General features: G+C 37.2%; 1 protein-coding gene and 1 long non-coding RNA gene across 5 annotated transcripts in view; one reads left to right on the top strand and one right to left on the bottom strand.

Annotated features, from left to right (window-relative positions):
• Positions 1 to 22,162, top strand: part of LOC134665325 (plasma membrane ascorbate-dependent reductase CYBRD1-like) — a 128,868-nt gene that overhangs the window by 52,626 nt on the left and 54,080 nt on the right. Inside the window, exon 1 of one of the 4 annotated variants that reach the window (XM_063522248.1) lies at positions 19,410 to 19,703. The exons of the other annotated variants lie outside the window; for them this stretch is intronic. Coding sequence (XP_063378318.1) covers positions 19,672 to 19,703 — 32 coding nt within the window. The 5' untranslated portion in view covers positions 19,410 to 19,671. Of the gene's footprint in view, positions 1 to 19,409; positions 19,704 to 22,162 lie in introns of those variants that run through there. 4 annotated transcript variants of the gene reach the window in all.
• LOC134665344 (uncharacterized) overlaps positions 1 to 22,162 on the bottom strand; it is a 444,966-nt gene that overhangs the window by 370,333 nt on the left and 52,471 nt on the right. The gene's annotated exons all lie outside the window — the stretch shown is intronic.

The following is a 22,162-nucleotide window of genomic DNA, read 5'->3' as shown; positions in this document are numbered from 1 at the left end:
GCACGTGTTGTACGACATGGCCTTATGTCATCTTGACATCTCACCGGCAGATGGCGCTGATTGCCCGTCCGCCCATCCACTCTCCGCCGCCAAGTCGCGTTCTGTTTTATGATGGGGCCGTGTCGTACAGCTGCGTTCGTGACCCACAAATGGTCTCACCGGAAGATCAGCGCTGACTTTTGGGTTAGCATTTTATGCTGAGGCGGGACCATTTCGTGGTAAACTATTTATTTATTTTATGTTTAACTTTCTTTGTTGTTATTTACTTGTGTATGTTATAGTTTATCACGAATAAATGAGATGATTTGATTTGATTTGATTTGATTTGATTTAGATTATGCCAAAATTATGCCAACGTTTTTTGAAATACCTCTATGCTAAAAAAATGCTAAAATATCACTTGAAATTAGACACTTAAAACACATACATTTTTCAAATTTGCCTATTTCTTCTACTGACAAGATCTGCTTGACCAACTTTATATAGTCCGTCGACGTCCATCCGTCCACTAAAGTCAAAATTCATATGAAAATATGAACCACATAAGGCGATGGCGCATATTGTTGCTGCCAAGTTGGTGCAAACTTGGCTTAGACTAAATTATGCTAAAAATATGCCAGATGCTAAATGGAAATATTTATTTTATGTTTAACTTTCTTTGTTGTTATTTACTTGTGTATGTTATAGTTTATCACGAATAAATGAGATGATTTGATTTGATTTGATTTGATTTGATTTAGATTATGCCAAAATTATGCCAACGTTTTTTGAAATACCTCTATGCTAAAAAAATGCTAAAATATCACTTGAAATTAGACACTTAAAACACATACATTTTTCAAATTTGCCTATTTCTTCTACTGACAAGATCTGCTTGACCAACTTTATATAGTCCGTCGACGTCCATCCGTCCACTAAAGTCAAAATTCATATGAAAATATGAACCACATAAGGCGATGGCGCATATTGTTGCTGCCAAGTTGGTGCAAACTTGGCTTAGACTAAATTATGCTAAAAATATGCCAGATGCTAAATGGAAAATTTTGGTGCCAAAGCGAGTGAAAATATGCCAGATCTGACATCATTTATGCCAAGTTGGCAACACTGACATTACATCTCAAATTAATAAGGAGAAAATATCCGTACACGTCGGGAAGAAGTTGATATTTAGCTGGAAAAAATTGAAGAAATTTGAACCTTATGTAATTTAGCTTTAAGTTCAAATTTCTTCAGTAGAATATCTCGAGTTATCAACTTCCTCCCGCCGTGTACGGATATGTTTAGAGTTGTCTGCAACTATTTTGATAGCACACGCAGCGTAAGTATTATTATACTTACCGATGTCTCATAATAAATAGTAGTACTAGGTACAGAAGACTCACTCTCTAACAGAACGCGTCTGTTACGATGAGGGCAGATATGGTCGCTAGGTGGCTACAGCGCCATGCGCGGCGTACTTTTAGCTAGGTACCTGTAACAAAGCGACGAAATCGCGGAGTGAGCCACGCCTGATAGAAGTTTGTCGTTTCAATAAATAACACTTGCACTGCGTATGCTATCAAAATCGTTACTTATCTTGGTCTAACTCTATTTCCCTATAGTTCGTTTTTTTAGCATTAGAAATAAGGTAAACAATCTTGATGTGTCTTTTAAAAAAAACACATTTTTAAAATAAGTTACGGCAAATATGTAACAATTATGAATCTAATACGATCATTTATATCCTTCTGCTTTCATAAGTAATAGTTTTTGATAACTAAAAAGCGTTTTTAAATTAAAAGACATGTCAAAATCGCTTACCTTCTTGCAAGTTCTTTCTAATGCTAAATTACGAACTAATACTTCCCTAGAGTTAGTGTGAAGCAGTTCGAACCCGCATTCGGCCTTCGTATTATTATATTAATCCAATAATTCCCGTGTGGGTCGCCCGCGCCGGGCTCAGGAAATGGGATGAATTGAGCCTCTTTATTATATCTATGCGCGGGCACACTGTACTCCCATAGTTGGACGAGTGTAGGCGAGCGTTGGCCTCAGAAAACCGGCGTAAAGATACCTCGAGTTCAGTACGAACTGTGTGCAATCGCGGATCACATTTAATATTATCCTAAAAGTTCTAGTTGTTCAGCATTGGTAATATTATAGTTAAGTAAGTACGTCAGAATTCAACAATACGATAAATTGTTGAATTGAGTTGGTCTTTTTAGCCTTTAAGACAAATTATTAGGTACTCGTACCTATAAAGTTAACAACTTACATAGGTACAACAAGTTTTGGTTTTGGTTTAGGCAGAGACAGACCCAACTAACTGCTGGAATTTGCACTGACAAAGTGTGATAATGTCATTATTAATTTATTTATGTAAAATTTATATAAAAATAATAATATGGCTTTAATAACAATACTTCCTAACATTCTTCTGTCCAAGTCGTTGTAAAGTTAAATTAGACTCATAGACTAGGAATCCTCTAGACCGAGTTTAGAGCAATTATTTCATGCAGCCGATGATGCTACAAATGCGGGGGTGCGCGGGACGAGGTGAGCGAAGTCCCGTGCCGTGATTGGTCCGTTCAAAGACACGGACGTCACACAAAGACACTTTCGACTCGAACATGGAGTAAAATTACCGTATGCCTGGCAGAGTGGGTAGCGCGACTATGCTCAGTCTGGAGGATGTTTTGTCTGTGATTAGACTCTATTGCACTTATTTACTTGACATTAGTAAGTACCTAGTAAAGTATTCAAAAGATTTACAGTTGTATGGCATCACAGTTAACATAATATACCTAAACGCTTAAAATTATTTATTTTTCTTACAACTTTCGGGTTCAGCAGGGTTCGGGTTCTTGCGGACAAGCTATCGTCACCTAAGGGCCTACCGAACTTGAGTTCGCCAATTTCGGGCATCTTTCTCTTTTACTCCAACTAAGGCGTAATTAGAATGAATGAGATAGTTGCACGAAATTTACGAACTTAGATTATATCCCTCACTCTGGAGTTGTGATTAAGTACCTAAATATATGAGTATGTACTTATGTAGGTATGCTATATGATTTGCCTTAACAATCCAGCCTGTATTAGGTATGTCCTACTTCTGGATACACAATAATAATGCATGACAATAGTCTTGTACTTGTTTTATAAAGGATCTCTATTGTTTAAAGAAAAAAAACAAGATAGAATGGCATAGTTAAAGTGTGATGCATTTTGTTTAGCTTTCACTTAAATTAGTGAAATAGAATTATCAGGCATATTGATCATCATTTGTCCCTTCTGTCTCATTTTATTCCCTCAAAGGGATAAGTTCGCCTTTGTACTTCTTGCTAATTGTATGTTAGGGTAAAACGGGCAAAGGGTAAAACGGGACCCTATTACTAAGACTTCGCTGTCCGTCCGTCCGTCCGTCCGTCCGTCTGTCTGTCACCAGGCTGTATCTCACGAACCGTGATAGCTAGACAGTTGAAATTTTCACAGATGATATATTTCTGTTGCCGCTATAACAACAAATACTAAAAACAGAATAAAATAAAGATTTAAGTGGGGCTCCCATACAACAAACGTGATTTTCGACCAAAGTTAAGCAACGTCGGGCGTGGTCAGTATGGGTGACCGTTTTTTTTTGCATTTTTTTCTGTTTTTTTTTTGCATTATGGTACGGAACCCTGCGTGCGCGAGTCCGACACGCACTTGCCCGGTTTTTTTAATATGTCTTTTTGTACAATAAAGAGTTTACTACTACTACTACTACTACTACTACTACTACTTTATTCTAAGTCAACGTCAAGGAATACTCCTACATATTGCACAAATATTCTTTATTTACAATGGACTTATAAGTATGTATCAATGGCGGCGCGTTAGAACTGAAACTGCTATTAATTTTTCAAAAAAAAAAACATAACATACTCGTAACCATTGAATATAAGCAAACTTTTAAAAGGTTCCAAGCAACAGGTAGGTACCTAAACCTAAATTGAAAATTAACATATCGACGGTCAGTACGGTTTTCTACGGTTTTCTCCAGAAAGGAAAGAAAACTATATTTTTCTGTAGTAATCTCTCAAAGATCGGGCAGAGGTCATAAAGGACAAGCCAACGGCCTCTGTCTCGCGGTATTAAATTATCTTCTAGCTTTTGCCTGAGGCTTTTGGTAGGTATGCGAGTTATACCACAGGGGCGGGTAATTAGTTTGAGACTTTCATTTAATTTCAACTAATACATAGTAGAGTTCTGAATTAAAAATTACTTTCAATTTCTTAAATACGAGTAATCCCTGCTAGCTAAGTAATGTTATAATTGCAGAAGTTGCTCTGTCAGTCTGTTACGTTTTCACGCTTCAACCGCTGAACCGATTTAGATGGAACTTGGTATGGAGACAATTTGAGTCCCGGAGAAGGACATCAGATAGTTTTGATTACGTATATTTTCATTCTACGCAGACGAATCTAGTCGCGGGCAGACTTATGCAAGTTTATAATATTACCTATTACTTTTTTTTTATCTAATTTTTATAGAGGCGTTGGATACCTATTACTTACTTGATCGTGTATATTTGTTCCTAATAGCAGACATACATACAAGGGCTTTAACACCATCATACACCCGCAGCCTGCCTACATATGTGTTTATCACATAGTTTGATTTTACTTTCGTAGCATTGCAAGCGGTATCGTGAACACATAGCTTTTGTTTACGATCCTATATTCAGTTTTGTTTATGACTGTAGCCGCCGTGCAGGTCAGGATCTCGACGACTCAAATAAAAAGCTTCGATTTGAAGTAAACTATTATAATTTCAATAGGTACTGATTTTACAAGGGTTCCTTGACTAAACGGTTAAATGTAAAAGTGGTGTGGTAATCGTATGGAGGCTGATGAAAGAGTGATTTGCATAATTTTAATGTCCGAAAATAGTGGTTAAGATTTGGGTTCCTCTAATTGGCCGCGATACATAATATGTGGAGCGCTCCTATTGGTGCTTTAGAAAAAGCTTCCAAATACTAGCCGAGCCCGACGGCTGCGTTTAGTTACTGTATTATACAAATAAAGGTTGCGTTCGCAACAATGACCATGACTTCTGATACGCAGCCAGAAATTATGCATAAGGTTACTTATTTACGTTATCAATTCGGGTACACCCGGTATTGGTCCTGCGTTATCTTTGCTTAGATATTTTCAGCTCAATCAAAGCGCGATCGTTCAAAACACCTATAACTACCTACTATTAGTAGTAGTTTTAGATCTGTAGTACCTAACGGTGTGGTTGCCCTAGAGCAGTTAGCAGTATCAGTACTATTTCAAGTAACACAACCAGAGAGCCGTAAGCGCCATGGAAATTGGAACATAGAACGTCGTTTTAATATCGAAGTATAGGCACGTACCAAAAGAGCCACAGATAAGAAAGGTCGTAAGCGTCGTAGGTGTAGCAAGATAAAGTGTCGTTTTAGAGTAGGAGTGTAAAACAGAAGTACCGGAGATAGCGTCACGTCCCCCCTTGCGGCTTCCTCTATAAATCAGTGTAAGTGTGCTGCCCGGCCTGCGGATGCCGGCCCAGCTTCTTTGCGAAGTCGGTGTAATCAAAACGCCTACTTATAGCGAATGTTCAGAAAACTGATAATGATACCTACGTTAATAGATCGTTTCGAAAAATAAGTACCTTAATTCATTAATTAATAAAACTTAACAGGAATATTGAATGAAGATAAATCCGCCCATCTCCCTTTCTCTTAACAAGATGAAATAATCAACGACCCTATTCAATTCATAAAACTTAGCAAGTTAGCAACCTCTTACTAAACTCCTGTTAAAAATTGCGTTCTTCTAAAAAACAGGCCTAGACAGGAGGGGCGCGACAGTATCTCGAGATAGACTACCAGCGGGACTCCTATGCTAGCCTGGCAGAAAAGTCAGAATGACGGATAGGGACAAACGATTATCAACGGTTAGTTGGATTTCTCAAATGTTTTTGAATGACGCCATAAATATTTTACAATAGATACCCAATTGGCAAAAATAGAGTTTAAATAAATAAAAAGCTCTATCCGCTAGGCGTGTAGCTTGGTCGGTCAGCGCCAGGGTGCCAACACGTTTCTCGCAGCCGCCATGCCCCGTTGTGGAAAGTCGCGCAAAAACTAAAGTCGCTCGTGTCCGTCTCGTCTGCAGCCCTCCTTACCTTTAAAGGCTTGTGAAATGTAATATAAATAAGTGTATATGTTGATGGACTTGACCGAGTTCGACAGATATTCGAAATGCATATTTATTTACGACAGGTTTTGAGAGAGAAATAAATGCTTGGTTAGCGTCGTGTAGCAAATGAAAAAAAAAATTACATAATGAGACACCGAATGCCAGTTGCCTGTGCCATCTCCTAACACATTTAATGACTCGAGAAAACAACCGTCTGCCGGCCTAGCCAAGGTTACAATCGCTATCGCTTCGACAACGAAATGCTTTATGTCTCTCTATCACTCTTCCATATAAGTGCGACAGTGACAGTTGCGTTTCGATCGCTACGGAGCGTAAGCGATCGGCATCTTGGCTACACGGCCTGGTCTGCCGTGTCTAACGCCAAGCGCGCACCACGATTTTAATTTTTGCGACACGATTTTAGAATCGCGCTGTAATTTATCGCAGAAAATTCAGTGCGCGCACTGCGATGAAAAAGTCGACGATTTGTTCATTCTCGACATGGATGTCGTACCAGTCGCTTGTCGTGAAACAATATGCAATCGCTGTATGACTGAGTATTTATACCACAAAGGTGATCTCCTTCTATTTCTATAATTAAACGGTCAACATCTAGCGTCTCATCTTGTAACTCCATTGGAGAAGCAGCCGGCCTAGCCGAGGTTACAATCGCTATCGCTTCGACAACGAAAACCATTATGTCTCTCTATCACACTTCCATATTAGTGCGACAGTGACAGTTCCGTTTCGATCGCTACGGAGCGTAAGCGATCGGCATCTTGGCTACGCGGCCTGGTTCCGATATGTTGACGCTTGGAGAGCGAAATGCCGACTGAGGTCGCGGCTGCGATTTTATTATCGCAGTGCGCGCGGGGCCATACAGCTTCGTATGCTGCAATTCACTTTGCGACAATCGCGTCGCGCGCTGTCGCGGAAAAATGTAACAAATCACAATTTTAAAATCGCTGCGATTTTTTTGTCGCATATGCGCGCACCGCCATATAAACCCATACGTTACATTTCTGCGACTAAATTATCGCGCGACAAAAAATCGTGGTGCGCGCTTGGCTTAAGAAATAGATACACAGACATAACAACACTCACATATTATCCTGCCTTCGTCACGTAAAAATCATGGTTTTTTAACTGAAATTAAAACAACATAATCAAAGTAGGTAAATACTTCCTCTTTTTCTTACTAAGTACCTATTTTAAAATATATCACAAAGCTCTTACGAGTTACAAGTAGGTACCTAGTTATATAATAAGGATATTTCAGGCCTGATAGAGTCCGAGCGTAACTCATATCCATTACGAACTTTGTTATTGGGCGTGAACGAAGTTACTTTGAATTACTTTTAGTATGTTGTTGTTACGAAATCTTGGCGAGACAAATATCCTGTTCGTATTATACCTATATTACAACCTTCACATTAATTTTTGTCTCGAAGTTACGAATATAAATATTAATTTTAAAATTAAGTACTAGTGTATTGAACCCTATAATTTATTCGAGATCAACAACTCACTTACCCTTTCTAACTTATATTTTTCTCTTCTTGTAGGGACAAAAGAGGCAAATATAAATACATCTTTACACACTTCTTGCCTGTGTGTAGCGCCCCTATAATGGGTATAACGCACAAAATATTACTTCAATAAAAATGAATGGAGCAAACTTTGGCTCCTTTTTCATAAAATGCCGTTTCCTCTTTAATGTCGTGAAAATACCAGTGAAAGCACAAAAACAGCCAGTGTTTTTAAAGTAGACAATTTATAATCTCGTCGCGTTTTGTAATAACCGTAACACGGAATTCCTTTGTTTTCCAAGTAATCATGACTGTATAAGATTACGCTGATTTAGACTTATCGGTAAGAACGTTAGGACCTAAAGTTAGGACCTAACGTTCTTACGGATACAGATACATAACGCTACGTAGCGTTATTGTTTTTGATTGTAACTATAGTTTTCCTGCAGTTTCACTAAATTATTTTTCATTCACATTTATACACGTATAAGGTAAACTTACTAGTGTTTGACATGCTAATGCCCAATAGATGACATCTTGCTGTTACCTCTATTGATAATGACTTAAGTTTCTAGATGGCATGTATGGGACCGCGTCGAACACCAGTACGTTTACCTTAGTATATCTTTTGGATAATAAGAGTTATTTTCAAGAATAAACGTTTGTACAATTACGGCATTTGTCCCGCATTAAATATTTGATAAAAATAATTAGCTTTGTTCTAAAATTTGTACTTATGCTTGTCCCACTCCCACCTATTCGGATGGTAAAATTACATCTTACCATATACATACTCAAACTTTACAGTACAGGTACCTTGTACCTATTAGGATACCAAAATCAAGCCGTACCCGTATGTGATTTTTAGAATCCCATTCTACTTGCAACCCCACTTCGGATATTTACGATAGCCATATTAATCACCAGGGAATGAATGCACATGTGGGTGTTCCCTACACTCCCTAGTCTCCCTACAGGATCATTATGCCTATCAGGGAGTGACAAATCGTCACGTACGTCTATAGTCGATAACATCACGAAACCACGGTCATTGCTCCCATAAAGGGCTGACTGTGAAGCTTTTTACTAAATTAAGATCGATGCAATCCTTGCAACTTCACATGCTGGACTGTAGCTATCTGATGCATTTATAGTATACTTCAATATAGTCTGCGATATAAATACTCATATAATCTCAAGGGTAATTTAAGCTTCGTTTACTTATCTGGGATGCAAAACAGCATACAGCTTAATAAAATTTCATATTCATACGTCGAATTCCGAAATTACCAAAATTGTTAAACGTAGGAACGTAGGTAATAAGGGTTTCCGCGATTGAGATTTTCAATATACTGCAAAACGTAATTCAAGACCAAAAAAAGTGAGACAATGTTGCCATTGTAATAATTTGTTTCCAAAATTGTAAATTCCTTTTGATAAATAATCACGCTAAGATAATTTATTCATTAGTAATTTTACTCCTACTATTTAAAAAAGTACTTTTATTTATTTATCTGTACATAAATACAAGACGCGCTAGTAAAAAAGTGGCAACATTTCTTACTTTTTTTGGTCTTGAATTACGTTTTGCAGCACCGTGACGAGAGGTCTTTTTGACAGCTGCTGTCAAAATCCACCAATAAAAAAAACATGATTAAGCATGATTGGTGGATTACGACAGCTAGACCTCTCGCCACGGTGCTGTCATCTAGTGAAAAACTCGATCGCGGAAACCCTCATTGTTGCTAAATTATATTTCCTAAATTTCGAATACTTACCAAACAGACACATATCCTGTCTCTTCAAATGAATAGCAAATAGACTTCTCCCCTAGTTGCGAACATGAAGACGGGCACCTGTCATCGCATTCAGACCTTGAGGTTAATCCAATACATCCTGTATGAGTACACCTACTTGTTTGACATTTCTGACCCTGTTATTGCTGATCAAGACGATTAACAAATAACTAACGCTTACGCAACGATACGTGATTTTTGCTTCGACTCTAAATATTAACCTATGTACGAGTAAAAGACTTTCCTAAACCTATGTAAAGGAATTTCAGTTATGTTATGTGTATTATGATCAGATCTCATTGCTGCAAGGTCAAGGGACTGTTAATAATTATGATGAATTGAACAATTGCATTCTTTCGTAAGACGTTCAATTGAAGTATTTAATTCACAGACTTACAACTTCAGTTACTGCATACTTGCGATTGTAATCTTGTCATCTTGTGAATCAATATTTTTGGGATTCAATTCAAATTCAATTCAATGCATGGGCTCATGGAATTTATTAGCAGCCATTTATCCTTTAAAATAAAGATAAGGATTATTCAAATAGGCATATTACAATGAACGTTAAATAAAGCTATACCGGCTCGAACCCTACACCTCAGCCTCGAGAAGATTTAAGTCCCCCTTCAATTGGAGGAGGGTATCCCAATATGGGACCGGCAACAAACTGGCTTTTACTTATTACTCCATAAACATCCGTTTTAGATACATAGCTATAATAAGTATGTCGCATCGAGCAGGGGGTTAGATTGATTACTCACTACTCAGTGCCCACTACATACATAATTTAAGCGCAACGTCATATTCAAACCTGCGAAATAGAGGGTGGCACTATTCAAAACTAAACGACAATTAAAATGCTATCACACATTTCAATCTGAATGTCTGTCGAGTTTGCGCTTCACAATGTTCCAGTCAACCGTAACTGTAATCGATCAACTAATTACGTAAACTGGTTAATTAAACTTACCACTTGATTATACAAAACCTGCCAGACGGTTACTTCAAAGCGGTACAAATTATTGACATATTGAAACAGTTAAAAAGTACAAGCCACCAGGGCGCGGTTTGATCTGATTCTTTTTGTAGCAATACAATAACATCTGGAGTGGGACAAAAGAGTCTCGTCTCAAGTGGAAATAAAACCGGAGAGCGGATATTTCTCGCGATATTCCATATTCAAATCTGCCGGCGCGTTGACAATGGTGCAGAAATGCGCGGAAAGCTTCTCATTTCCATCGCAACGGACCAGCCGGCCTAGCCAAGATTACAATCGCTATCGCTTCGACAACGAAAAGCATTATCTCTCTCTATCACTCTTCCATATTAGCGAGACAGTGACAGCTGCGTTTCGATCGCTACGGAGCGTAAGCGATTGGCATCTTGGCTACGCGGCCTGTTGTCTAAGAGAAAAACGTAGTATCTGCATAATCTTCATTCGGAATTCTCTCATTTTTCCGCAGGGCAGCAGAAACTCGAGAGCGGAAGCAAATGGTTCTGATTCCTAGACTAGGTTGGGCGTTGCTTGAAAGTCCCGTCCGATGCAGATCCAATTGAGTCAGGTCGGGATGGACGGGAACATAGAAATTGCATGAGAGCTAGCTATATTTGAAAACTGAATTTAAAATTGCGGGCTGTAGCATTCTTTTGGATAGCAACTATTTATCGGTTTTCGATACACCCAACTGGGATCTTGATTGAAACTGACTGAAGCGTATTGAGTGATTAAACATATTTTCTTGATAGCAAGCAACAATGAACAAAAGATATACCTATATAAACAAGAAGTAGTATTTGCAGTTTCGATTTGTAGTTTAACCGTTACAATTTGTGAGCAGCAATCGGTAGGTAGAGCTTTGTTAACCTATATTTTCATTTGTATGATTCAACTAGGTGATCAGTTAATCCTAAATAGGTAGGTATTCAAAACGTTGCTAATTATCCTAACTTACTTTCTTCAAGTTATTTTGTCCAACAATTTTCATTTGTTAATATAAATTACTAAAAGGCATAAACAGGAATTTCAAACTAAAACTAACTACAATTAAAATAACTAAAACTAAAAATTAAAAATACCTATCAAAATGGTTATTACCTATATGTATTACTTAATTACTTACAATCTGTGCATAAATTTATACGTATACTTCACAATTTTGCTCGTTACGAGTTTCCACTAATTGACGAAGTGTAAGAGGTTCATTAGTGGGGCTACTACGAATCGGACAGTTATTTCTGAGAGCTCGCATGGCGTAATTCTGATTGATTACAATTCAAACTTTAATACCATTAAGTAAAGTCGAATTCGCAATAGCATGAATCGAAGAGATTAGGAGTGTGCTGAAGTTGTCCGTCGAAATATTGCATTTCATGATGGCTACATTCGACGTAAATGTGGATCACGCAGACTCAATTTGTGTATCAGATGGGATGGGGCAGTTAATTTGCTCATGTTTACGACTTATTTATTACTAATGACGATCGTTTCTGTATTTCATGTCGATTAAAGTAAAATTATTGTTTTAAATTGTATTATACAGACGTATGCATACAAAAACAACCAGAACCAGAATAACAAAATTTATATTGCTCTCTGATAAGGGGCCCACTGATTAACAGTCCGCCGGACGGTATCGGCCTGTCAATTAGAACAAAATTTTGACAGGTCCGAACAACTGACAGGCCGATACCGTCCGGCGAACTGTTAATCAGTGGGCCCCTTATCAGAGAGCAATATAAAATTTATTACAATTAAATAAGTCATAAATGCGCATGAATGGGTTTCAATTATAAATACCTCTGGGTAATTAGCCTTTAAATGCAGTGATACCGGCCATAACGTTTTTCAAGAAATTGTCAAGAGAAAAAAATTGAAAGTTAATTATCTTCCCTCATCCAAAGTGCAATTCTGCACTACCACGCATAAAACCTGTGTTATACCAGCTATCAGCTATTTCAAAAGAATTGCAATTACAATCCGCGCTCAGCTTTCCTGGTTTGAAACTTCGCAATTCGCAATTTATTTGACCTAAATTGATCACTTGACACAGCATGGCGCCATCGCCAAGGCAAACACTTTCATTGCCATTGTCACCTTTCTCTCACATTTGCCGATGCGGTTGTCTCGCGGCGTCGCCAATTTTCTTTCTATGATGTTAATCTTTTTCGCGGTTTATCTTGTAGCATTGGCAACTTTTACATCACATTAGCAAGGACGTAGCCGTTAAATAGGTATCTGAATGTAATTTAAATCTAAATGGTCAAAGAACTTTGAAACATGGAAGTACTTAATTTAAATCTAAATGGTCAAAGGGTTTTGAAACATGTAAGTTAAGTTATTTCAAGTGTTCGGCATTCGTAACCAAATTAATTCTAGTATCCTTCTTTATACGTACTTGACACATTGACATGTGTAGGTTAGTTTGCGAATTTTAATTAGTTATCTTGGATAACATGACTGATTATGCAACGTATATTAGAGATACATAAGCAATATGCATGTGAAAGATAGATATTGAATTATATTGATAGTATGATTCATAATTACCTGTAAAATTTGTAAGTAAAACAATAAACCTAAAAAACTGTTTTCATATTATCATACATCCGGGTTTTCGGTGCGGGAATGATTTCGTGTATTTATAACTTTGTTTATTGTAAAATATGTGTCCAAATGTGCTTAGAAATGTTAAATTAGTATCGTTTTTTACAATTTTTACCTGTTATTTGGCTAGTTTAAAACAATCCCGCACCAAAAACCCCGATGTATGCATATTATGAACACCTAAGCCTAATTAAGTAGGCATGCCCCTTCTATTTACACTATTTACAGTAACTAATTATATTTGGCCTTGCCTTCTGCGAACTAAGTACAATGTTAGTGACAGGAAATGTTAAATCTATTCCGCCTCGCATCAGTTTGCGTATACTGCAAACTCGTACATTGTTGTGCTGGAACGCACCAATATTTGAGTTCTGTCGGTTGCTAAAACACAATTGTTTGATCCAAGCGTATCTAAATGTCCAGGGATAGTAGTTACCCCGTGGTGCTACGATACTGGAGTTCATTTGAATGAGAATAAAAAACTAGCTATGTTAGGAGTATCTACAGAAAATATGTGTCCTTAGATGATTCGATTTTTTTATTTAATATGCCCGGGGGTTCACCTCGCATCACGGGGTTCATCTTCGGGCGCACTAGCGCCGAGCTAACTAATAGGAGTCAAACTGGTCGCAATGGTCGAAATCGGCTGAAAGGATCATCATCATCAATATACATACATACATATATAGGTATATGTCTAATCTCAAACTTACTAAAATCTACTAAGTACTAAATGTTGCAAAATATGTTTTTGCTGTGAACACACCTCATTTTCGATTTTATTTATTTACCTACCTACTAAAATGCTTGACCTAACTTGAATTCATTATGGGCTATACACACTTGAGTAACACAACTTTCATACATTACCACATGTCATATTACAAGAGTGTATTTGATTCACTTGCGGATGTTTCTATCCGCTTCCTGAAATCACCATAAATGCGACCATAAATTCCTATTAACTACTTTACAGAGGTAAATAACACCAACATAATTTGTTTCAACGAGGTCCTCTCCGTACAAAGGAAATATTTCATTAAAGGCTCTAGAATGTCGGCGGTATTAAATATGCAATAAAATAATTAAACCGCCTTATGAATAATTAATAGATTTGACATCGCTGAGTATTGAGATCTGAACACGTCAATTTCCTTTTAAGTGGTTTCCTGTTTATGTAAACAAAGAATTATCTTATTCTCTTATTGATAAAAGGATAAGTATAGTACATTACTACAGAGGCCGGGACAAAAGGGGTTGCCGGCCGAAGACATATAGACGGCCGAGCGAAGCGAGGCCGGATAGGTCTGAGCGCGGGCAACCCCATTTCCCGCCGAGGTATGTATAGTGCTTTTCTCAAACATGCAATGAAATAAATAAAATAAAAAATCCACGAAACCCAAGTTTTATTTATAGAAAAAACTAAAAGTAAACTACACCCAAAATATAACCAACACGTACTAGTACCTATATCATTATCACGCGTATGTTTTACACGAGTCGTGTATTTTTACTACCCGTATATTTTCACGTATCTTTGATTTTTTCGCCTTGTATCCGTCTGACTGTCGTTTTCGTCACATAAGTTTACATAGTCTTTCATATTGATAACATGTTTCACATACATCGTTGCTTTATGCATGGAGTAAATAAGTATAATTTCCACAGTGTTGATGAATTTGTAGTTACATTCATTTAAAATATGCCACAAAACTGTTTCTAATAAGCTGTAAGCCATTTTTCTTAGTTTATCAAATAATAAAATTGCCATAAGCAACCATATACATACTTCGTCTTTGACTTGGCGGCAGAGGCAGCAAGTTATTTAAAATCAATTCTGCTTACGCTGCCAATTCCAACACCTACGATTACAATTAATTTCATTATTTAGTCGGAACTCATATTAAAGTAAAAAAATCAACAACGCACCATAAATCCAATAAAACAGAATGAAAATTTTTCAACTTTACCTCCATAACAATTAAAAAAAAATAACTACGCGTGTTTGAGTAGACCTTTTTACCGCTAACGTTTAGATGAAATATTTTAAATGTTTTTATTTGTGTAGTTAAATTTATAATTTAAAATTATAAAATTTGGTTAATAATGTATTATTTATTAAGTTCATGTTGATTTTATACAAATAAAACTGCAAATTATAGCAAACATTGTTTTTTTTTTTATAGGCGTAGTGGCAGTGTCATTACGAACCATAAAGCCAATACTGCCTCTAGTTTTTTTTTATGGATGAATGCCACGATGCTGTGTCACAAATATCTGTGAAATGAAAATTAAAAAAGAGGACTTTGCCGGCCTAGGCCTGCAAGATTTGTATGAAATTCCATTAAATACCTTTTGTCCTAGCCGCACCTGAAACGTCATACTTCGCAGCCTATTATAAGGAACATAACATCAATATTTCATTGCATGTTTGAGAAAAATATTTTTTACTGAGCTATTGAGATATATTTTTCCATATGTTAAATATGGAATTTTTTATTGTTAGTGACGGCAGTTTCTATTCACGTTACTTTAGTGCTTTTCATAACTTATGTTGTTACATTGTTTGATCGGCGGTAATAAACCACAAAATGAACGCTGCAATGGTTTGTTATTTGATTAGTAAGTATTATATTTAGTTAGTACGAATACATATTATATTTGCTACTAAAGGCAAGTAGCAAATGTATGAACTCGCACTTAACATTTACACATAACAAGCCCTAAATAAAACGTAAAGACATTAACTGGTACCTTAACATTATTTAAACAGTATCCCCATATTTAAGAAGGACGTAGTTTCATAAATAGGCTTCAGTTAAAAGACATAATTCAAGCAATATAAAGGCTGTTTTAATTTTTCGCAATGAGTTACCTGAAGCTTGGAGGCACATTCAGATTACTTAAAAATAAAATCTTTGAGTTAATAATTGATAATAGTCTCAGGGCATCCCTCGTACTTATAATGGGATACGGCACAGATTCTACAAAACATTTTCATGACTTATTTAAACAATCAGGCAGCTTTAGGTTCCCATCAGAACTATTATTAACCAATGTGAACATTGTGGACCTACTACCTACGTATCTTTCTTATTCTCTTTTTTAGTTCAAATTGGTTTTTTTTTCAAATATATAACTATTTGTTTCGCCCCTATAATATACAATTATGCTCTATTTATTTTAATATTTAGATATATTTAAGTTACTTTTGTATGATTATTTATATACCATTAACCTTTTGTATAATAAATAAATATACATATATATATGTTATGGAAGATTCTCTGTGGATCCCCTCACAGTTAAAAGGTTAATAATATACATATGTATTATGCTGAGAATAAATAAGTCAGTCTCATATTTTAATCTCTCTCTCAGTTCATAGACTGTGCTCCTGTGGGTTAGTGGCTGGCCGCCAATTCGTGTTCCGAAGCGCAACAGCCCGACTTCGGGAGCCGGTGGTAAATCGATGCATATTAAATACGGTGTTGTGGACCTTGTGCAGAAAGCTTCGATTAACTTTATACGATATGCATAAATTATTATCATATTGGAACGGGGGAATTTTTATTGCTGTATTTTAAATGGAAATTACTTGTACTGTAATATTGATTAAGTTTGCCGTTTAAAATTTCACGCGCAATAAATAAATAATAGGAATAAAAGTTTATTTGAAAGGGAGGAAACCACTTGATTGTTTCTACCCGATGGCGAAAGGAGAGTTATTGAAAGTTAGATCAGCAATTCGTGATGTGACCCCCAAAAAAAATTAACATACAGAAGCAGACAAAAAATATTGAGCCCCAATAGATGTAGGTTTATGGGAGCGTTACTACAATATTTCATTTTATGAATTTTAATTAAAATATGTAGGTAATACTGAAGGAACCAACCTCGAAAATCTGCTATCTAAATCAATAGTCAATCATATGTCAGTGTTTTCTATAGAACAGCAAATTTTATCGCGATTACGGAGTTGACTCCAAAGTAAAAGTTGCTCAGTACGACCTTTATATTCACCCCTCAGAGTATGGTATCAGACATAACAAAGTCAACCTGTATAAAACATTTCTTCTCTATCAACAAGTAAGGTAAGCTTCGAAAACGTACCTATGCCTAAATATACAATTTTGTATAAAGAGCAAATCTTCTGAAACCCGGCCATGACACACTTGATGATAACGGGCCTGATAAAAGAGGTGATATAATTAATACCCTCCCTCCCCTCTTTCCCCCTCATACCGCTAAAAGCAGGTGACACAAAGTTTACTCAATTACGCACGGTGATGAATAACTAAAAAATTACTGTTGACAAATTTTTAGTTAGGTGCCTACTTATGCTGAACTTAACCGGATATTTATATTTATAATATAGGGACTTTATAGTGAATTTCAATTGAGATAAATTATCGCTGCTGTTTTAAATTATTGTAAATTTTATAGGTATTTACTGTATTCTCATTTCGCTAAGAAATAGCAGATAACAATATAGAAGAAAGAAATGGTAGCCAAAAATTTTACTAAAAATATTCAGCCGTATGAAACTAAAAATATATTTTTAATACAGTTGCTCAAAAAGTGCTACTTTACGTAGCTGTTTAGCGTGCGGAAAGTTGGTTATCTCGAACTAGTGCTTTTTACTTTTCCAATTTTTTTAAATTTATACTTGTTCCAATTCACGACTACTTATTGATGAGTGTTAATATTAGTTTCCTTTAAACGTCGTAATCAGCATAAAAACCTACCGTTAATGTAAGAATACGAAAAATATTACATATTTCATATTTAATTACTTACCTCTTCATCATTATAACACGTTTATTTTTTAATATTCAATATTGAAAATTCCGTTCTTAATAAGTTGACTGAATGGAACGGAATAGCTGCCAAACGCCCATAGATATAATATACTTAAAGACGACGTCTAACCGAGCTGTCACTGTTACCACTTTTGTTTAGTGTACGATTAACAATGTTTTTCTTATTTTTTCGCAACTGTATTAAAAAACGTCGTTCGATACACGTGCGGAAATGTCATTCTTCACTCGTCCCGAGTCTTGCCACGAGCCGCAGGCTAGGAGGATATCTCGGTACTCGTGAAGTAATGACATACCTTCCGCACTAGCATCGAAATGTACTATTATCTAATAGTAAAATATCTTTTAATCGACAAGGCGTTTCATAATAGCGAATGGAATCGAAAGAATTAAATTAACAAAGTTCGATATGATCCAGTTTTTTTCCGATGATCCGAATATAATTCAGAATACCAAATGACATTCTAAAATATTGATTAATGTAAATAACTAAAGGACATAAACAGGAATATAAAACTAACGTCAATTAAAATAACTAAAACTAAAAATTACAAATCCCTATCAAATTTGGTCAATGACATCCTTATACTCCGCACTAAACAAACTCTGGACAAAAGATGTTTTGTTAGTATACGATTGTAGGCTTTAATGTTATTGTGTCAGCTGCTCTAGTTCAGTATTGTAATTTATCAGGCTTTTGCTTGCACGCACGTCGTCGGCGATACTGGCGATAATAGCTTCAAAATGCATTGTTGCTATTAAGCAACTGAACGCAATATTGTTGCAAAGTTAGATAAGATATATTATTGCTTTTTGGTCTGACGATATCTTACTGGCATAACGTTACGGTTATTAAACTCGGTGAAATGAGTATTGTGATATAGAGGAAAATATTTATGTTGATAATGGGTGTAGGCAACTGGAAATCAGCTGTCAGGAATAATACAGCTAGATTTTATTTTTATAAACGGTGTTACTGTTTGTGTTGTCAGGAAAACTGAAATACGATTAGATGTACATTGAACCTGGATTCACTTGCCGTTTAGGGCCCCCCCATATCTAGCGTCTTTCGAGCGTCGGCGTCTGTCGGCGTCTGGTCAGCGCTATGGAAAATGACGCCGCTGCGCAGTTGCGTCGACGCTGCATCGACGTTGCGTCGAGCAGCGGCCATAGAATTGTAGACGCCGACGCTCGAAAGACGCCAGATGTGGGGGGGGGGGGGGGGCTTAATTTCAGAAGAATTATGCGATCGACAACCCAAACGCAATTCTTCCTATTCCCGATTCCCATACAATATGGATTCCACAAACTGCAGTAACTACCTTAAGTTTATCACTATTTTTATAAATTCAGACAAGCATATCGCACCGTATGCATCCCGGTGCGGATAGGCAATTAGCCACGTCCACCGACTAGCCAGAGCCCGACGACAATTTGCATAAATTGATCGGTGTGTATCGCGGCACCCGCGCGGGCGCATGCCAGTCTCGCGCCCAACCGACATACTGATACACGTACTAATGTGTAATTACATCCTCGATGTGGTAATTGTCGGCCAATTTTACACTTTTACGAGGCTTCAGCTCATTTTCTAGTCTGCCAGTTAACTTCAGTTCATGTGCTGTGTCGACGGCTGCTCGGCGTCCTATCTCGTCCTGTGAACCGACGTTGTAGTGATTTCGCCTGAACCTTGACCTATTTTACTATTGTATTTACCTATTATTGGAGAACGACATAATGCGTCAGCGGTACCAACTTAAACAGAAACTGTACGTATTTTGTTTATATACTTAACTGTGCGCTTTTCGTGACCACATTGCGATGCCTCGGAACGTGACTAAACTTTAAAACGCTTCGTCTATTTGTGACATGGTCATTACATGTGTCTATTGACCACAATCGCTAGCAAATACAATGGATAGAAAGTAAGTCGGCTCAAAATGCACGGGCTTTGTCGGAACAATGGGATTCCTGGCGCACCGATGCACTCGGTGGCGTTGTAGGAAATCTTCCGTACAAACGATATCTTGTTACCAATTTGTTATTTGAGACACAAATACTAAAGTCATATCAATTTAATCCAGACAATGCGATCCGCTTTATAGATATTTCGCCGTGTGCCTGCTATACGGCCACAATTCAAAATTTTTGATTTTCTGGATTATTGCAGATTCGTATTCAAAATTGTTCAATTTACGACCTTATTTCGAGAGCCATAGCAAAAAAGGTCTTTAAGAGCCTTTTTCTCACAAGTGGCCTTATGGATTTGACCATAAATTGTCAGACAATTCCCTGCAATACAGCCACTTTTGAGTTGTGGCTATATAGCACACGTTTTCAATTAAGCTTTTGAGTTGCGTCCTAAAAAATAATAATTAGCGTAATAAAATTTACTACATTTTTGATATATTTACAGAGATATTCAAAGGATCGCCGTGCATGGTCGTATGCTACGATTATAAACTTTAAGGTAAAGTGGCATACGACCATAGCTATCCTCTGAATCTCTGTAAAAATATAAATAATGTAGTAAATTATATTACGTTGTATTTTTTTATTAAAAAAATTATAAAATTTATAATATTTCCTGTTTGATAACTTCAGATAAGAATTCTATCTTGTTTCATACTTTTAGAGCGCGATTTGCAGTAGTCGGGTTTTAGTTTTTGAACGAATTTTTTATTTAATTAATTTTGGGGTCATGACTTCGTTACTAACTATTCGAAGCCACTTTATATTACTTCTACGAGGGCATCTCCAGTACAGAAATGCACGCAGAGCGCCACATATATCGGGCTGCGCCATCCTTTGGCATGGAGGCGCTTTCGGCGCCCAGCTAGCTTTGGAACGTGTAGAGTGCGCCTCCTACGTCGGGCTACGCCCGACTATTAATATGAGGGCGCCGAAGGCGCCCGTCTTTGGAACGCGTAGAGCGTGTCTTGTACGTCGGGCTACGCCTGACTCTTTTAGTATGAGGGCGCCAAAGGCGCCCGGCTTTGGAACGCGTACAGCGAGCTTCGTACGTCGGGCTACGCCCGACTCTTTTGGTATGAGGGCGCCTTCGGCGCCTGGCTTTGGATCGCGTACAGCGAGCTTCGTACGAGGACGGGCTACGCCCGACGCGTTGAGTATGAGGGCGCCGAAGGCGCCCGGCTTTGGAACACGTACAGCGTGCCCGTACGTCTCTTGTACGGCTGTTTCATGCATTTGCCCGGATTTGGTAAGCGTCCAGCGTGTCACGTATGTCGACACTTTTAGTATGAGAAAGTCGAAGTCGCCTGGCTTTGGACCGCTTGCAGCGCGCCACGTACATCGGGCTACGCCCGACTCTTCTAGTATGAGGGCGCCGAAGGCGCCCGGCTTTGGAACGCGTACAGCGAGCTTCGTACGTCTCTTGTACGGCTGTTTCATACATTTTGGCTGATCTGGACTTTTATACCTATTCACGTTATAAAATATTGCAGGTCATTAAAAAAACACTATGTTTATAGCGGCCAAACAAATTTATTTTGCAAATACCTTCTTGTATCGCCGTAGTCGGGTAATACGCGGATAGAATCCAGAGCGCTTGTAGATTCGTAGTTCGAATTACCTACCCGATAAATTAATGTTTCATCGGGTGCATGCAAGCAAAGCCGGGTGCAAAAGCTAACAATATTTATATATTTGAAATGTGCTAATTGAGCTCTTTCAAATGATATACATCACGTAATCATTACTTATTTTTATTTTTTTCGTTCGTGACTTTATGACCTCTAGAGGGGCGCCTTGTTAATTTTTTTGTGACTTCATATAGTCTATAACCAGCGGACGATTAAGATAATTCGAATGACATATCGTTTGTCAAATTATAATGTGTACTTTAGAAGTTATGAGGGAACAAATGAACATACATACATACATACCCAAATACATACCGGTCAAAATCATAACCCTCCTTTTGCGTTGCCGTAGTCGGGTAAAAATAAAGGGATTTTAACTATTTTGGTGTTCTTATTTATATTTACATGGTAACCTTTATCCAATAATTTTGTGTTTAAATTTGGCCGCATCTCAAAATCTTAAAAAAAACGTTTCTGCAATACGGCCACAACACTAAATACCTGTCTTTCGGGCCCTGTATCTTAAAAAATATACATTTCTTTTAAAAAGTGGCGTAGTCATAAGGAGGGTTATATCATTCCGAGTAAAAAAAGCTAAATTTTAAATTCATAGACCTAAAACTAAA

The sequence above is a fragment of the Cydia fagiglandana genome, chromosome 6 (genome assembly GCF_963556715.1).
Source record: "Cydia fagiglandana chromosome 6, ilCydFagi1.1, whole genome shotgun sequence".
Taxonomy (NCBI): Eukaryota; Metazoa; Arthropoda; class Insecta; order Lepidoptera; family Tortricidae; genus Cydia; species Cydia fagiglandana.
Note: the sequence above shows the minus strand (reverse complement) of the source record. Positions and strands in the feature narration are given on the sequence as shown.